Genomic DNA, 18,577 nt, shown 5'->3' on the forward strand with positions numbered 1-18,577 from the left:
CTTCACTAGGCAGGGCTTTACCAGAAGCTCCATTAACCTGTTACTGGAAATAAAATTCAATACAGGACTGGAAGGGAAAAGAATGATGATACAAGGCACACAGCAAAAAAGGATGACAGGAGGCAAGGTAAAACATTTGTCTGCTGCAAAATTACATTTTCAAGTTCAGTATTGTTAGAGGCAGTGCTTTTGTATGACAGCATCAGCAGTGTCATAGAATCCTAGAATGGTTTGAGTTGGAAGTGACCTCTAAAGGTCATCTGGTCCAACCCCCACTGCAGTAAGCAAGGACATCCTCAACTAGATCAGGTTGCCCAGAGCCCTCTTAAGGCTCAAGTTGACTATCTGCAGGGATGGGGTCCCAACCACTTCTCTGGGCAACACAGTGCTCTGCCACCCTCATGGTACAGAACTTGTTCCTAACATGCAATCTAAATCTACTCTTCTCTAGTTTGAAGCCACTGCTCCTTGTCCTATCTGCAGACCCTTGTAAACAGTCTCTCTCCATCCTTCTTATAGGCCCTATTCAGGTAGTGGAAGGTCATTATTAGGTCTCCCTGGAGTCTTCTCTTCTCCAGGCTGAACAACCCCAGCCCCTTCAGCCTATCTTTGTAGCAGCGGCACTCCAACCCCCTGATCGTTTTCATGACCTTCCTCTGGACCCGCTCCACCAGGTCCATGTCCCTCCTGTATTGAGGCCTCCAGAGCTGGACACAGTATTCCAGGTTAGGTCTCACCAGAGCAAAGTGGCAGAATCACCTTACTCAATCTGCTGGACAAGCTTCTTTTGATGCAACCTTCTGGGCTGCAAGCTCACGCTGTCCATTCATGTCCTGAAACCAGGACTCTGGAAATCTGGTGACTCTTCTCTTGTTCCTTATTACTCTGGTGGTGATACAGAAGTAGTAATTTAAATATTAATGGCTGCTTTAAGAAATCTCACCTTAATTCTCACAAGCAAGAGAACAGGTTGTGTATTGGCACTGACTGACATAGGAGGCTTGTTAGCAAAGGCAGAGGCACTAACACTTGTTGCCATTTGCTTTCAAACTGATAGGTTACCCACTGTGTAACCAAAGCAGCAATACAAGCATTGTGTCTTTATTCTATCTCAAATGGTGTCTTTGTTTTTGCAGTTCAACACATTCACATTCCTACACAAATCTGGTGAAAAATAATGTTACTTAACTGTTTGGAGAAGTGGAACAACTTGCCCTGATACTAGTTCAATTTTCTAATTGTTACAGTCAATAAACCAGCATGAATTTACCTTTAGCTGCCATAGATTTTTAAGGGAATAGAATATTTGGCATCTATTTCTGCACCTTTAGCTTATGTATTCCCCTGATGTGGCTGGCATGGTTGTCCTTTGAAAAACAAAAGTTAAAATCCCTCCTTATTGAGTTGCATCAAGTGTTTTAAAATCAGCCTTTTAACTTGACTAAACTCTAATTATTTCTAATTATAAAAAACACTTGAGCACATGGTATATCTCATGGAATCAGAATGGTTTGGCTTGGAAAGGACCTCCAAAGGAGCAGGGATATGCCCCACAAGATCAGATTGCTTAGAGCCTCGGTAAGTCTAATCATGACTATCTCCAGCGATGTGGTCTCAATCACCACCCTGTGCAACTTGTTTCAGTGTTCCACCACTCTTACGGTGCAGAACTTGTTCCTCACATCCAAACTAAATCTACTCTAATCTAAAACCATTGCTTCTTGCCTAGTACTACAAGCCCTTGTAAACAGTTCCTCTCCAGCCTTCTTTTAGGCCCGATTAGAATCGCACATAGCACTGGACAGTATATTTGTATCTTAAACAGGTTATCTTAATCCATATATACTATTTAACACTTTGTACTAGCTCAGATCACCCTGCACACTGAGATCTTCAAAACCCTGGCATCACCTACACTTCATCAGAACAGCACTCAGAGATGGCAAGCATGGCATAGAGGAAGTATCAGTGAGAAAAACCAGAATATCCAAGACCATTTCTGTGCATTGTAAAAAATGCCTGATGGCTGAAGATAAAGCGAGTACCAAACAAAAATGTTTCTAAAGAAAGTGTCTGATAAAGAAAAAGGAAGAAGGCAAAGGATGGGGCAGAAATATATGCAAAATAATCTGAGAAAACAAAGTAAAAAGAAACAGGGAGGAAAAGAAAAGGCAAAAAACTTAGAAAGTCAAGTAAAAAGACATTGCAGAGTTCTGCTGTTTATATGTATTATCCGTTGAGCATTCGAACACATAATAGGCTGAAACCTTTCAGACACCATAACCACTGCATGAATGTCCCACTGTACAAAATGACTAAAACTATCCAGAAGACAAATTATTTATCTTCCCCCACTGTTCTTCCTCCCCTTATTAAGTGGTTCTGTAACCAATGTCTCCTTTCTCTAGGTCCTTTGAAAGACTCTTCTGATCCCATGGTGCAGGGATTTATGAGGTACTGCTATGGACCAGTGATGACACTGGAAGTAAGTTGCAATCAATTAAAGTCATATCCACTTACATGAATGCTTTACTGCTCTATATACAGTTGTTCTTTATGTTTTACTGTAATGTAGAAATTATCAGAATGAAAAATGTCAGAAGGAGTTCCTGGAAAACTGTTAGTGGCACACATGTGTATTTGAAATATGCATATATTTATGAGTGGTATGCATATGTTATTTTAAATAGATAATACTCACTTGTAAGGATTGTCAGCAAAAATAGATACTCTGCATAAGATATCAACCCTGGAATAAAAGAATGAAAAAAAATTACTTGCAGAAGAAATAATAATACTTACAGTAACACTTCAAAGATCAAATCTTATAAACACAAAATCTGTAGTTTAACATTGTATTACATAGGTTATTAAAGTAAGCCATGTTATATTATTTAATGAAGTTTTTACTTTCCATTTTTAGTGCTCTGAAGGTAAAACTCCCTATCCAGAGACTAATCAATGTTCGTGTCTAATCAAGAAACTAAGCTGTATTTGGTATTAACAAAAGGCCTACACTAAATCTTTGGATTCTCACTGAAAACATTTGATGTTTATATAAAAGGCAGATAAATTAAATGTGCTTTGTCACATTTAGTACCTGGGAGGAGAACTACTCTAACGTTACCCCCGAAGGATCAAAGTCCTGTGTTAGGCTCGCGAAGGCGGAGAATAGCTTCCCTTTAATTCTCAAGGGGGAACATGGCAACACGCAAAGCTGCCAAGCTGCTAGATTGTGCTGATAGTACTGCTGGGCTGTGTGCCAAGAGGAGGCTTCTCTCTCTTTTTATTTTTTTAAAATTTTTTAAATAGGAACATGTCCTTTCTACAAGGTGAAAGTATTTCCCCCCTTTTGAAGGAAAATTCCAGTGTTTTCCTTTGAAATACCGCCTTAAGTGAAAAGCCTGAACAAACACAAAGCTGTGATAGCGTCAAAATAGAGCGTAGGAGCTAAAGATAGAGAGTGCATAACAAGGGTGGTTAAACAACAGAATCTGAACCATCTGCCCTGCAATGATGTTTGGAGAAAAAATGTAAAGGGCTTTTTTATAAATCACTCTTCAAAATAACTCAGCTACTTTTAACTTGTGAGCTAAACATTGTATAATGATGAAGCTGCTTAAAATAATGAAGTTCCAATATGCTTATCTGTGCAAAGATAAACCATTTTTTATATTTTAGATTTAGAAAATTGATAGATAAGGAATCCACTTAAGCTTTGGTGATAAAGAATTCACTTCTGATAAATTACAACGCAGAGCATTTGTATTTAATCGCTGAGTGTGACATAACACTTTAAGTATCAGAGTTTGGAAATATTAAATTGCTGAATGTAAGAATCTGAAAACAAGAGAACAAGTCTTAAAGACAGGTCTAATGCTGATCTTGTTGCCAGTTCATTCTGACTCCATATCTCAGCTTTCCTCTCCATCAAAATAGGGCCATTCACCCTGCCATCCAGCATGCATCATGTATAAATCAGCACTAGTTACTGCCTTTGCAAGAACATTAATTATGATTACTATTATTTGCATCAATGCAAAACTTGGGATCATGTTCCTAGACAAAGTGTCCAGGATGTCTACAAATTCAAAACCAAGCAGAGGAACTCCTTTTTTTTTTTTAATCTTACACATCTAGAATATAAGACAAGATTAGAAAAAAAAAAAAGATGGTTAGAAACAAATAGGGAAGGAAAAGAAATCAAGCAAATAGTGTGATGGGCAGTGACCAAGATTCCTGCTCCTACTTTCATTTTATGTGTGACACAGCAAAAGGAAGAATATAAAGGAATACAAGTACAAGGAGGTAACTTCAAGTTTGTATAGGAAACACCTCCTAGTTGTGGACTGCAATGGTATCAGCACAAAGATCCAAGCCTGAAAACTTAACCAGCAAGTGATGAAGGCCAGCATCACTGGCCAAGAAGTGGAAGTCTGCCTCTTGCCTGTCTTGAGATGTGCTGCACAGGAATAATCTAGGGAAGAGCTAGAAGGTGAAGCCAAGAAGCTTACGCTAGATAGAACAATGAGAGCCCATTGTTCAGATAAAAAAGAAGAGATCACACACTCAAAGGAGTCCTGTAAAAACCCAACATATTCATCAAAGCGTTCGGAAGTACATTAACACAGCAAATTACGTAAAGGCAAAGAAAAACAAAGGAATGTTCAAGATACAAAATGCAGAGCACCTGGATTGCTTTGCATACACAGGGAACACTACCTTACAATGTTTTACATAAAGAATCTGCAAAATTTATATAGAGATGGTAGGATGTAAAGAAAAGATCAGTTTAAAGCCAACACCATGCTTAATGGAGCAAGAGAAGCACGATGGCTCCATTCACTTGAATTGCAGAGAGCTGGAAAGAAGAGCCATGCAAGAAATGACAGGGATGAGAGACACAGACTCAGCTTTCATCATCTTAGCATAAAACTGACAGAAAAGTCACTATAATGAAATTGGTAAAATGTTAAAAATAATAAAAATATAAATACAAAATATTGTTTGTTCTTTAAAACCTGTATCAGAGTCTTAAAGCACATCTGCAGCCTGTCTGACATTTTCTGGCAGACTGACTATACTACAATAATTTGAGATAAGGCTTTTAATGTTGTGCACTCATTACCTTAAACAATCTTCCACTTTCATTATGCTTTTACTAGTGAATGGACAATTTATCTTATCCATAAAGTAAATTGAATATTTTGGTCGTTTTCTTTTATTCTATGGTAATCATTACAAAGCTACTCAAATTAAAACATGCAATACAACAACCAGGAGCACAGAAATCAGAGACAATTATATGTGTGTCCAAGCAAAAATTAAAAGCTAAAGGCTTCACATACTGTTGAATGATTCAGCATATTTGGATCAAAGTATTTGCAGTTAGCACTGGCAAAATACTGTCATTTTCTAACACTATGTCTCCCTGGAAGTCTCTAGCCCGAAACTTTACATGGCATGAATTCTAGAATTGCCCACTAGAAGGCAGAGTTCCCTAGCGTTACGTTTTACAAACTGGCCTGATGAGAGTTTTCCACTTAACTTGAAATTTAAATAACAATTTGAATGCAGTTAAAATAATCTCAGTCAAGGAGTGGAGCAGGTGTAGAGTCATTACCCTGGTACGTGTAAAAGCAGTATTTAATACCTAAATATACACTTAAAAACATTATAATAAAACATTTTGAAGCAAAAAAAAAATCAAAGCAGCATAACAAAAAAAAAAAATAAATCTAAACATTCCATGTGTTGTGGAGTCATATGGATGACTGCACTGAATGTTCCTGCATCATCTCAAACTCCTACCTGATCTTTGAGGAACAGAATATACAGACCCATAGTCCTAAGCAATGGCCTGTCCAGAATCAAAAGATGCCAGGCTTAGCATCTCACTTTGTGCCAAGCAGTCAGCTGAAACATGCAGGAAAAGGAGGCTGTGCTGACTTAATAGGTTTTCACTTTCTGTTAGAGGAGTCCCTGTTTTGCCAGGTAGAGTGCTTTGGGGATTTGCAGTGTCAACCACTAGAAAACGAAAGACTTTGCAGTGTCAACCACTAGGAAATGAAAGACTTTTAAAAAGCAAAGATAGAGAAAGGATATCCAAGAATTAGAGACTGTGAATCCTTTAAACCAAATCCTGGGGAAGCTGGATGATTAATGATGATGATTACTAATGATGAAGAGGCAGTAATATAAAAAATTCAGTATAGAATTCAGCTTTCCCCTGGGATTGGAAAAAAATTGTTCAACCTGTTCTTAGGGGTTTCACAGCTGCTGAGATGTGCTGGGGTTTGCAGGAGTGGACTAACACACAAGATGCCCAGATGAAGACCCTCCCTGTCTACACAAAGACACAAGAAATGAACCACAGGCAGAAGAGGCCATGAGGTCAAAGGGCGGCTAAAATGCTGCAGGCTGAGACAGAGGGCTGCTTTCTTGGCACTAGCTGCCAGCCATGTCCAGAGATCTGCTAAGCATGGAGACAGTGTGGCTCATGCCTGCCAAGGAACTGCAGCAGTGCAAAGGCAGCTTTATTTTCCAGAAGCCTCCATGGGATAAGGGATTCAGTCTGAACTCTTCCATACAGAAAGTTTGTGAATAGATGTTGTCAGTCATTCTCATTAGTTTGGGAATTTCAGTCTTTGTTACTGGTGAAATGGTTAATTACTCATCTATTTGGTTTCCTTGATCCTCTTGTTTGTTTTCTCCCTTCAATTAATTTATGTTAATGAAGTGTTTATTTGGTGTTCTTTAATTCCCTGCTGCTATACAAACAATATCCCAGCTCTCAGACTTTTCTCTTTATGCAGCCTGATAAAAGGTGGACATGCTGGGTGTAAAGAAACTGAAGCTCATCAATGCAGTGAACTGAAGAGAGAGTTCAACTGCTCTTGAAATCAGGGATACCACTTTACAGGACTAGATACAAATTTTATTTCTATTCTTAGTGTCTGTGCATTTAAGCCAACCAGTGAAACAGCAGTGTATTAATAAGTCTTAAAAGCCCATTTTGTGCTGAATCCATTCTTTTATTCCCCTTCTCTTCTCCAAGTAGACTTTCCAATTTCTTCTACGTCTTTCTTTCATGTCCTGCACCTGAGAAGGCTTTCAGTTCCCAGCCCTACCTCTTTAGTCTCTCTTGCATAACTGAGAGATTTGCCAAGGAGGCTGTTACTGACTAGACTGAGATGAAGACAAATCCATGAAACCTTCTTTAAAAATACATTTAATTTATACCATATAATGAGATAAAAAGCAAGATGTATTTTCCAGTATCAAAAGTGCTCATTACCTTTATCCTCAAGCTGTCTAAAAAAGTTCGGTCCTGGTTTAGCTTTGGCAACACACTGCAGTGCAGCATCTACCTCCTTTAAAGAAATAAGAAAATATAAAGCCAATTTTGAAGGATAAGTCTGTTCAGTTGGGTAACAGTAAGAATTCAAGCTGCTTTGATGAAGGAAAGGAACATTTTGCTTACCTTCTTTGTCAGTTTCCTGGCTGAGGCTTTACCTATAAAAAAAAAAAAGATCATCATCTTGCAAATAACAAACTGACTTTAAACTTTGATCAAGTTCTGTGGCATTTCTTCATGTTTTTATGGGAAAATGCCTAGTAATATGAAACAGAGTATTTTGGAACAGGCAGTTTGTTTCTAATTCCCACAATGATCAAGAAAGGACAACATTTAAAAATAATACGAGCAGACTGTTCAAATGTTCTTGCAACCTAGGTGAAACAACAGCCCACTTTGCTATCATTGATTCCAAACCAAGATTATGCAGTCAAGAACAACTGTGGCATTTTACAAAGGGATTTGCATGCACATAATAATCCTTGAAGTGCAGGCTGATCAGGAAAAAGCTAGGAAATACTAAGAAGAAAAACCCCCAAATGCCAATAAATAAATGTTGATATTTCTATTAGGCAAAAGTAATTTCATAGAATCAACTGGGTTGGAAGAGACCTCCAAGATCATCCAGGCCAACCTAGCACCCAGTCCTAGCCAGCCAACTAGACCATGGCACTAAGTGCCTCATGCAGTCTTTTTTGGAACACCTTCAAGGACTGACTCCACCACACCCCTGGGCAGCCCATTCCAATGGCAAATCACTCTCTGTGAAGACTTCCTCCTGATATCCAGCCTATACCTCCCCTGGTACAACTTGAGACTGTGTCCCCTTGCTCTGTTGCTGGTTGCCTGGGAGGACAACTCTCTCCTGAAAAAAAAACATGAAACCATGCAAACTTTTAAGTGTTTATTAGGAGACTCAAGTCAATACACTTCAACGGGGAGCCACCGACAGCAGTACAAGCTGTAGTCCTGTGTGTAAACACACTGCAGCTCCTCAAACCACTGACTATCAGTGCAATGCTTCATCTGGTTAGGCAGGGACTATATAAATCCTGCAGTATTTCCTTGCAGGAATGACGATCCTGCATGGACATTGCCTTCTCAGTCTATCTGCCCTATCATACTGCTTTGTCTTGTCAGCATTTCTCCTCAGAGAGTCCTTAAAACCCTCTGTCTTTCACTCTTACCATTCTCAGCCCATCTCTCTCCTTCTTTCATCAACAATTCCTCTGGATTTCAGCCAGCTATTCCCTCCTAATTATTCATACTGAGTAAGCACAAGCTGAGCTGCTTGCCTTTGCTCTGAGGAACGCAAGATGCCCCTGTGTCCAGCAGCCTGCTTTGCTCCATGCTCAGACTCCAAGGTGTACTCTGCTGCTCCAAGAGCATCTTGGATTCAATGGGTCACCAGCACAGCACTGCTCTTTGAAAACAGACATGACAGAGGCAGTCTGCCAGGTAGCTGTCAGCAGACTTCTACCAAGCACTTTAAGAGACCCATAATTTAGCCAGATAGAAGTGCATTCTCAGTAGCATGGTGAATTTCCATCATGTTAGTAAAAGGCATGCCTCGCTGCAGGGGATCTCCATTGGCAACTTGTGGCTTTGGATGAGGGAAGCTGCTGGAACCAGTAATAGTTAATTTTTCAACACAGACAAAGCAGTGCACTGGTCTCTGCTCCATGAATTGGCAGTAACAGTTTTGCTGATAAATTCCTCTCCCCATCCCCCCTCCTGCAAATGAGCCTAAGGCAGACACCTGGCACATAACATTTCAACCCAAATGTTTAAGTTTGACAAAAGTTATAAGCAACTAAAATTAGGGTTTTAATACTGGAGTGTTGAGTGACCCCAGCAACAGGTGTTGCCAGCACCACCTGTTACTGTGGATGAATACATTTTTGTGCAGTGCATGCAGATTTACACCCATACACACACAAACACATATAAAGCTACATAGAAAGATACCTTCTAGCTCAAAGAACTATGAAATCCTCTACTTTGCCACATTTGAGATTAAAAAAAGTCAGACTAATAAAAGTTTGGAGAACAAGTAAAACTCACTACATTCAGTAAGACTGGAGTTCTGAGCAGCACAATGTAACACCACAGTTTAACACTGTTCACTGCTGCAGAGCATGTTAATGAATGCCTATTTAGTAAATGAAGTGACTCAGATGTCAATGTTTTGAAATGTCACCACATTTCAACATGAAATTAAACTACAGCAGATCTTTCATCTCTGGGAGATCCACACAGTGAGAAGCCTTTTAGGAGGAAATGAGTCAGGCTCTAGGTCTGTGAAAAATAGTATCTGAAACAAAAAAAGGCAAACCTGCCCTACAGTGATTTTCATAGTAAATGCCTTCTGTAGTTATCTGTTCTGAAGTTAGATGTGCACTCCTGGTCAACAGCAGCTGCACTCATTCTTTTCTTCTGGTGGCTTCAAGATCCATCACACCTGGGCCAGCAACTGTACCACAGTAGTCTACCAAGCAGTAGCCTTTTGCCAGCATCCAGGAGGATGATGAAGGAAGCCAAGCTGAACTCCATAAGCTGAAACAGCAAAGGTATGAATAATTGCTGCAAGGTAGGGAGAAAGCACTAAGAGCTACAGCTGAGATGCTAGTTGGCCAAGTTCATGAGGTCCTCCATTTGGTTTAGTCCACGTTTCTCTTCCTTGTGGTGCATACAGCACAGTAACTTTGAAATGCTTAAGCCATGCAGCTTTATGTAACATACCCTCATTGACAAGTGATATAAATTAAGAAAGTGAATGAAAATCTGTTGCAGACATATTGCCTTTCTTCTCATCACCCAGAAGGCACAACTGCAACAGCCCAGGGCTTATACAAATGTCTGTGGCAGCTATCAGCATTCAGCTATGGCCATCCTCCAAAGGACCATTAGAGTGCTGACATGCTGACTGACCTCTTTCAGAGACAAAAAGACTGTAACAGCAATGACAATCTTGGCATGGGTGAAAGGACTAGCAGAGGAAAAGAAGCCTCTGCTGAGTGACAGGAGGACATCATTCCAGGAATGGGAAAGGAGAAGAACAGAGTGAGTGAGGGCTTGCCCTTGCCACATCTGACTTCACAAGGGGCTGCTGCTACAATAGAAGAGGACAAAAAGGCAGAAGGGAAAGAGAGAGATTGAACAATAAAATACTTCTTTTCCAAGTAGTAACTACAGCAGAGTAACAAATGTGGAGCCTTTTAAGAGTGCTCTTCTCAAATGGGGTTCAAAAGATTTAATAACCTAGTCAAATGAAAATGTCATAGAGATGTCAGTAAGCATCTGTACCAGTAAGTCAGGAATTATTTTGATAAAGCCATGACATTTGAGACACTAGCAGTATTTTTCACATTGCTCTTTGTGTAAAGTACCAAGAGTAGAATCTTATTGTAATGTAATAATTGAAACACTAGAATGAGTTTCCTCCAATTAAAAAAATATTTTCTAAGAATTAAATTGAATTATATTTTATTAATACTATCACCACAAAATCATCTTTGAAGACTCAAATCTCAGTTTTCACTTGGTAACTTTAGCTACTTGTACTGTAGCATTCATAATGTCCCTTGAATACTGATTTAGCTCTTGGGTTTTTTTGTTTCCATTTATTCACTTCCTAACAGTGAGATCCCTCTCAGGATTGCTCTATTTTTGTGATACAGAAATAATAATTAATTGTTGAATCCATTTATCTCCTCAGCCTTAATGTCAAACAAAACCAGCATGAAACATGTATCTTATCCTAGGAGAACAACAAAGTCCTGTCCCTTTTATCAGGAAAGTCACTGATGTTTTACTAAGGGCAAATTAATTCTGCATTACCAACTTAGTGGCTTTTTACAATGGAGTAACTCTCAGTGGAAAAGGAAAGGGCAACAGATATAATTTATCTGAACTTCTGCAATGCCTTTGACATGGCCCTGCAACATCCTTCTTTCTAGGTTTGGGAAATATGAATTCAGTGGGTGCACTATTTGGTGGATAAGGAACTGGCTGGATGATCATATCATAGAATCATAGAATCAACCAGGTTGGAAGAGACCTCCAAGATCATCCAGGCCAACCTAGCACCCAGCCCTAGCCAGTCAACTAGACCATGGCACCAAGTGCCTCAGCCAGGCTTTTCTTGAACACCTCCAGAGACGGTGACTTCACCACCTCCCTGGGCAGCCCATTCCAATGGCAAATCACTCTCTCTGGGAAGAACTCCCTCCTAACATCCAGCCTACACTTTCCCCAACACAACTTGAGACTGTGTCCCCTTGTTCTATTGCTGGTTGCCTGGGAAAAGAGACCAACCCCCACGTGGCTACAACCTCCCTTCAGGTAGTTGTAGACAGCAATGAGGTCACTCCTGAGCCTCCTCTTCTCTAGGCTAAACAACCGCAGCTCCCTCAGCCTCTCCTCATAGGGTTTGTGTTCCAGGCCCTTAATCAGCCCTTCTCTGGACACGTTCCAGCACCTCTACATCTCTCTTGAATTGAGGGACCCAGAACTACCCAGTAGAGTAGCGTATTGAGCCCCATCCTGTTTAATATCTTCATCAATGATATAGACAAGTGAGATCAAGCACACCCTCATCAAGTTTGCAGATGACACCAAGCTGAGTGGTGCAGTCAATATGCCAGAAGAGCAGGATGTTATCCAGATTGGCCTGGACAAGCTGGAGAAATGCGCTCAGGTGAACCTCATGAGGTTGAACAAAGCCAAGTACAAAGTCCTGCACCTGGGTCTGGACAATCTTAATTATCAGTACAGGCTGGGTGAGGATGTGAATAAAGAGCAGTTCTGAGGAAAAAGCTGGACATAAGCCAATAGGCCAATTATATCTTGGGCTGCATCAAAAGTGTGGCCAGCAGATCAGTAGGTGATCATGCCACACTACCCTGCTCTGGTGCGATCTCACCTGGAGTACGGTGTACAGCTCTGAGACCCTCAACCCAAGAAGGACATGAAACTAACAGAGAGTGTCCTGAGGATAGCCACAAAAAATGAAGAGATTTTCAAGGTCAGGCTGGGTGGGGCTATGAGCAAACTGGTCTAGTTGAGGATGTCTCTTCTTGCAGAAAAGTTGGACTAGATGACTGTTAGAGGTTCCTTCCAACCTAATGCATTGTATGATCCTATGAGTAGTTTGACCTGGATCTCTTTTCAGCTCCACTTCAGATAAACACAAGCATAAACAAATAACCCCCCACCCAAAACTCCCAGTTGTTATATTTTTAGATGGCACTCCCTGTTGTCTTTGCTGAAGCTTGGCAAGTTTAAAGTCACACAGGGGTATTAGGAAACAATTTGTTTTTTAAAATGAAAAATGAAGATGAGAATAGCATGAAGTATGTCATAATTCAAACAAACTCCTATTCCACAAAATGAGGAGTGAAACGAATCTTTTAAGATGGATGGTATTTCACCACAGTTGTAATCTGAGGATCAGGGCTTTTTACAAACTAAACCCACTGTGTGCTGCTCATGCCATGGCCTTCAGAGCAGAGCCCACCCTGCAGCCTTGCCTGCCATGGGAACACGAATTTGTGCTTCTGTGTTTCAGCTGGCTGCCAGATTTCACACAGCTGAACTCTGAGAATCCTGTCCCTGCGCCCCAGCAAGTTGAGTTAGATAAGAATCAGAGATGTGGATTTCCCTGGGGAGATGTCACAAAAAATTTCATTTAAATTGACCTAAAATATAAGATCATTGCAATTCAATAGCTGGTATTTTATTCCCAGCTCTCTCTCAGATATATCTTATGATACTGAAAGGCACCTTATCCCAACAAGGTGTCCTTTGTTTATCTGCCTTATTTACATTCTCAATTCTATAAAGTTCTTCTATATTGCTAATGAAAACAGTAAGGGGAAAATTCAAGCCAGTCATCAGTTCTTTATGCCTCCTTTTGAAATGCTGGCAATATTTATGATAAATCAAGGACAGGTAAAAAAAAATAAAATAAGGCTTTTTGAGAGCATGACAAATCAAGTTGCCAGATTCCTATGATAGCTTCTGGCAAACCAGTATCTGAATAACAAATGAGTGTGCTATTTTAAAGGAATTAAGAATCCACTTCAGCTAGAAAGATTTTACTGAACTCATGCATTGCTCGATTGAAAGATAATTGATAAAAGGAATTTCTATCACACAAATTAGTGAATTGAACAACCTGAATTGAAACCCAAGTATGCCCAGTGGAAAAGGCAATTTGCAATAATAGAAGCTTCTGATACGCTTTACAAATCAAGCTTTGCATCTGTCCTTCTTTATTGAGAGCAATTGTTCCTCTGAGGAAATGAGAAATACACAGTGCTGGGTTGAGGCCAGCGCTGGCAAATCTCCATTTCAGAAGAGCAGTTGCATCAGAGCCAGTCAATACCAGAAGGTTTCTCTGTGAGTAAGGCAGCCTGAGGTAAAAAGGGTGGGATGCTTATGCAGGAAGAAAACATCAAAGGATGACACAGTCTTTTAGGAAACTGAAAGAAACTGAAAAATTAAGATAAGCCATTTTTCAAAACCTGTTAAAGAGACAGTGGCACTGAGTCATCAGTGCCAGGACTTCCAAAATAACCACACACACACAACAGAAGAAACAGGTTTTGTGATGCTCGCTGCAGAGCATGCGAGCAGCTCAGTCCCCTCTGTGACTGCAGCAGCAGACTGTGGGGAACAACTTTTCCTTAGGGAAAGTGACTTGCTCCAAGATCGGCCCTCTTTCTAATAACATACCCAAACTGAAGATAGGAAAAGATAAGAATAGGTTCAAACTTCCAAACTCATCACAAGACGTGCACTGCAATGATAGACAACATACAGAAAGTTACTTCTTCCTAAACACCAGAAAAATCTAACAGGTGAGTAATGCCAGCCCTTTGCTGCAAAAGCAGTGTCAGATGCATGTTAAGACTTCACAGGTAACACACAAGCAGCAAGAAGCCAAGCAGAGAGCACAATTGCACATGAGCATCCCTGGCAGAGGAATCTGTCAAGCCTTCTGAGCTGGTTCTGAACTGAGGCCTGGAGGGAGCATCCAGAGGAAAAATGTGCCATGTGAGATGGAAGTCCTCAAACTTCCAAAGAAGCACCTCATGCTTGGTTCATCTGGCTTCCTTCAGATGTCTAGAAACTAGATGCCTGAATCTGAGTTAGTGATCTCTATGCCACTCTGCTGTAACTATGATGGCATAAGGACATATGTAGAAAAGAGCTTATAATTAACTTTGAAATCTGCTGCTCCTGTCTCTGATCTGAAGAACTCATATGCTCAAAGCCTTGTGTAAGATTTCCAACTTATAGCAGCTGGTCTAAGAAAAGATATGGAACAAGTCATCTTGAGTGCCATCACAAAGCACCTACAGTATGACCAAGGGATCAGGCCCAGCCAGCATGGGTTTAGGAAGGGCAGGTCCTGCCTGACCAACCTGGTCTCCTTTTATGATCAGGTTACCCACCTAGTGGATGCAGGGAAGGCTGAGGATGTAGTCTACCTGGACTTCAGCAAAGCCTTTGCCATAACAAGCTCCTGGCAAAGCTGGCAGCTCATGTCTTGGACAGATTCACTCTGATATGGGTCAAGAACTGGCTGGAAGGCTGGGCCCAGAGAGTGGTGGTGAATGGTGCCACATCCAGGTGGGAGCCAGTCACTAGTGGTGTTCTCCAAGGAACAGTGCTGGGCCCAGTCCTGTTCAATATCTTTACTGATGATCTGGACAAGGGGATTGAGACCAGCATCAGTTAAGTTTGCAGATGACACAAAGTTAGGAGCAGATTTTGATCTGTTAGAGGGTAGGAGAGCCCTGCAGAGGGACCTAGACAGGCTGGATGGGTGGACAGAGGCCAACAGAATGAGACTGAACAAGGCCAAGTGCAGAGTTCTACACTTTGGCCACAACACCACCAAGCAGCGCTACAGGCTGGGAACACAGTGTCTGGAGAGCAGCCAGGCAGAAAGGGACCTGGGGGTACTGGTGGATAGTAGGCTGAAGATGAGCCAGCAGTGTGCCCAAGTGGCCAAGAGAGCCATTGGCATCCCGGCCTGTATCAGCAACAGTGTTGCCAGCAGGACAAGGGAGGTTATTCTGCCCCTGTACTCAGTGCTGGTCAGACTGGATGATCACATGCAGACAGTGGTGATCAACAGCACAATGTCCACCTGGAGACCCGTGACAAGTGGTGTCCCTCAGGGGTTAGTGCTGGGACCAGTGCTGTTTAGCATCTTTGTGTTCTTGGCTGCATCAAGAGAAGTGTGACCAGCAGGGCAAGGGAGGAGATTCTCCCCCTTTACTCTGCTCTTGTCAGACCCCACCTGGAGTACTGTGTACAGTTCTGGAGCCTGCAACACAAGAAGGACATGGAACTGTTAGACCAAGTCCAGAGGAAGGCCATGAATATGATCAGAGAGCTGGACTAACTCTGCTATGAGGACAGGCTACAAGAGTTGGGGTTCTTCAGCCTGGAGAACAGAAGGCTTCGAGGAGACCTTATAGTGGCCTTCCAGTATCTGAAGGGGATCCACAGAAAGGCTGGGGAGGGGCTATTTACAAGGTCTTGTAATGACATGACAAGGGGTAATAGATTTAAACTGGAAGAGGGGAGATTCAAACAAGATGTTAGGAAGGGGTTCTTTCCAGTAATGGTGGTGAGACACTGGAACAGGTTGCTCAGGGGGGTTGTGAATGCTTCCTTCCTGGAGGTGTTCAAGGCTAGATTGGATGAGGCTTTGAGCAACCTGTTCTAGCGGGAGGTGTCCCTGCCTATGGCAGGAATTGGAAGATCTTTGAGGTCCCTTCCAACCTAAACCATTCTATGATTCTATGAAAAATGCAGTACTGTTACCACAATTCTGTTCAGATGCAGAGCATTTACAGGACTGCTTGTGTCCATACAGTAAATAGCTGACATATGAGTGCATCAAGCCAATTTAAATCACTGCAGTGGGTAAGTAACTGGGAGCACTGACACTTCACATAAATTGTGTGGGTTCTCAAGAGTCCTGTAAATATAAAAAGCTATTTAGATCCAGTTTATATAGGAGCCCACTATTTTCCCCCGTTTCACCCTTTCACATATCAAAATTATTTACACCATCACTAATGCTTTCTTTTTGTTAAAGCAGTGTTTTTTCTTTTAAAGAGTAATTTACTTGCACTACAGCAACACATGTCAAAAGTTCTTAGAAATACTGAAAAAAAAATGTTCTAAGAGTTGACAGTTGACTTGAAAAGTATAGTGAAATTTTCCTGGAAGTATGAGGTTGGGAAATTTTGGTTCATCATAACCCAGGAACCCTCAGTCAGACCTTTGGAAGAAAAAAAATGAAAAGCAGAGAGATGGCTGATGTCCTTCTGCACTGCTACAGTGACATCTGGAAGTCTCATCAGCATGATGCCCAGTTTCTATTGCTGCAATGTTCTAATAATGGTGGTAATTGTTATTCCTGTTTTCATTCTCCTAATGTGTTGTCCTTCCACCAAACATCTAAATGTTATTTCTTTACAGCTGTCCTACACCAGCCACAGACTGAACACATCCTTTCCAATATTTTCTTACTCTTATTTCCTTTCCAACAGTACTAGTGCTAAGGAATATCGCACAATATCGTTTGGAATATCGTTTGGTGATTGTGAAAGATGGTCTCAGGAGTTTTGAAGAAGTTTGTGTGAAGACTCATGAAGTGAGGCTCTCCTGGCATTAGGGGAAATTGCCTCGTTCACAGAACAGCTGAAGTTAGAAAGGGGCGCTGGAGATCACTGTGATGATTGGAATGTCCTTCTCACAGTGACAAATGGAAAGAAAAAGCACAGTGAGGACAGGTTACCCAAGACCATGTCCAGTCGAGTTTTGAATACATTTGTAGATATTTGTTTCTGTAAGGGCTATGAATACAAGACATCTCTCAAATTGAATACAATAACCTGATCAACTTTGCAATAGGGAAATATCAGGTTAGGTACTTTTCTAACCTCCACTAGCACCAATACAAGCAATCGTTGGTAGGTTTCATATGGAGTTTAGGGATTTCCCCCTCTTGCTCACATCAAAGGCAACCACATTATTGTGCAGTTGAAGCCTACATCCTGACTTCAATTCTCATCAATGACCTATGAAGGAAGAGACAGCATTTTTGTGGTATTTGTCAAGACAGGAGAGCATCAAATACTAGATTTAACAGCCAATTTGGACATTTTATTGAAAATACATAATTCTGTGTTGTTGATTTCATTAATGAGAGATGTTTTTAAGATCAAGGCCTGGGATATTTTGGCTTGTCCAGAGCACAATAAACGCAAAAAAACCCCCAAACAATTCAGAACCTTAGGAAGCTTATCTTCCAAATCACAGGCCCCATTCATGAACATGAAATTTATATGTCTGAGAGCACTGCTATTGAGTTTACAGAAGTTGAATCTAAAATTTTAACCAATATAAATTCTGCTTAGGAATGAAAGGATTAAGTGAACACCCACTAGATGGTGTTCAGTTACTGCATGGAATGGCCCGGGTTAGTTACATCTCTAGCTCGTATTCACCTCTGCTTTGAAGGAGACTTTGAAGAAACAACAAATATATTTGAATAAGAGGAAAAAGGGATGAAATCACCCTCTTTACTATAAATTCAGAAATGCTTCAGTAATTTAATTACCACCTGTGTTGAATGTGGGTAAATGGAACTTTTAAAACACAAGATGAATCTAAACAAAAGAAAGTATACAAGATTCTTTTGGCTCCACTTGCTCATAATCTATGGTTTTACTGAAAATGCTTTTATTTTTGCAGCTGGTTGTATTTTCCATCTGCTCCTTATCCTCCCATATTCTCTTGACATTCATTGAAAGAAAAGGATGAATAAGCACTGATCATAAAAACATATCCAATTAGCACTTAGTTTTATTAAATGGATGAATTACTGGATGCCTGTTCTAACAGAACCTAATAAATCTCCTGCTTCTTAAGTAAATTTTAATAATTTCAGCTAATTTCCATCAGTGATTAGTGAGTCATCATAAGGAAAAAACCAAACCCAATCCAAAACAAAAAGTGCTATTTTAGGGGAAGAGACTCTTGGCATAGGTGCAGTACTGTGTCACTTCAGATATTTTGGATTCCTGAAGATTACCAGGATGACTAGTGATAAAGAGAATTGCTATTCAGAGATGAATTAAGATGATTCTGTCATGCCAGAATTTCCAGAAGGATTTTTCTCCCTTTATA

At 40.7% G+C, this 18,577-nt stretch overlaps 1 protein-coding gene across 2 annotated transcripts in view; it reads right to left on the minus strand.

Moving 5' to 3' along the window:
* The window catches only part of MICU2 (mitochondrial calcium uptake 2), a 171,934-nt gene that overhangs the window by 35,874 nt on the left and 117,483 nt on the right, over positions 1–18,577 (minus strand). Inside the window, exons 3-5 of one of the 2 annotated variants that reach the window (XM_064171823.1) lie at positions 7,484–7,515; positions 7,298–7,373; positions 2,702–2,749 (exon numbers count right to left, since the gene is read on the minus strand). In XM_064171823.1, coding sequence (XP_064027893.1) covers positions 2,702–2,749; positions 7,298–7,373; positions 7,484–7,515 — 156 coding nt within the window. The remainder of the gene's footprint in view (positions 1–2,701; positions 2,750–7,297; positions 7,374–7,483; positions 7,516–18,577) is intronic. The other variant, XM_064171832.1, reaches the window with a different exon arrangement.

Source organism: Pogoniulus pusillus, chromosome 3, assembly GCF_015220805.1.
Source record: "Pogoniulus pusillus isolate bPogPus1 chromosome 3, bPogPus1.pri, whole genome shotgun sequence".
Classification (NCBI taxonomy): Eukaryota; Metazoa; Chordata; class Aves; order Piciformes; family Lybiidae; genus Pogoniulus; species Pogoniulus pusillus.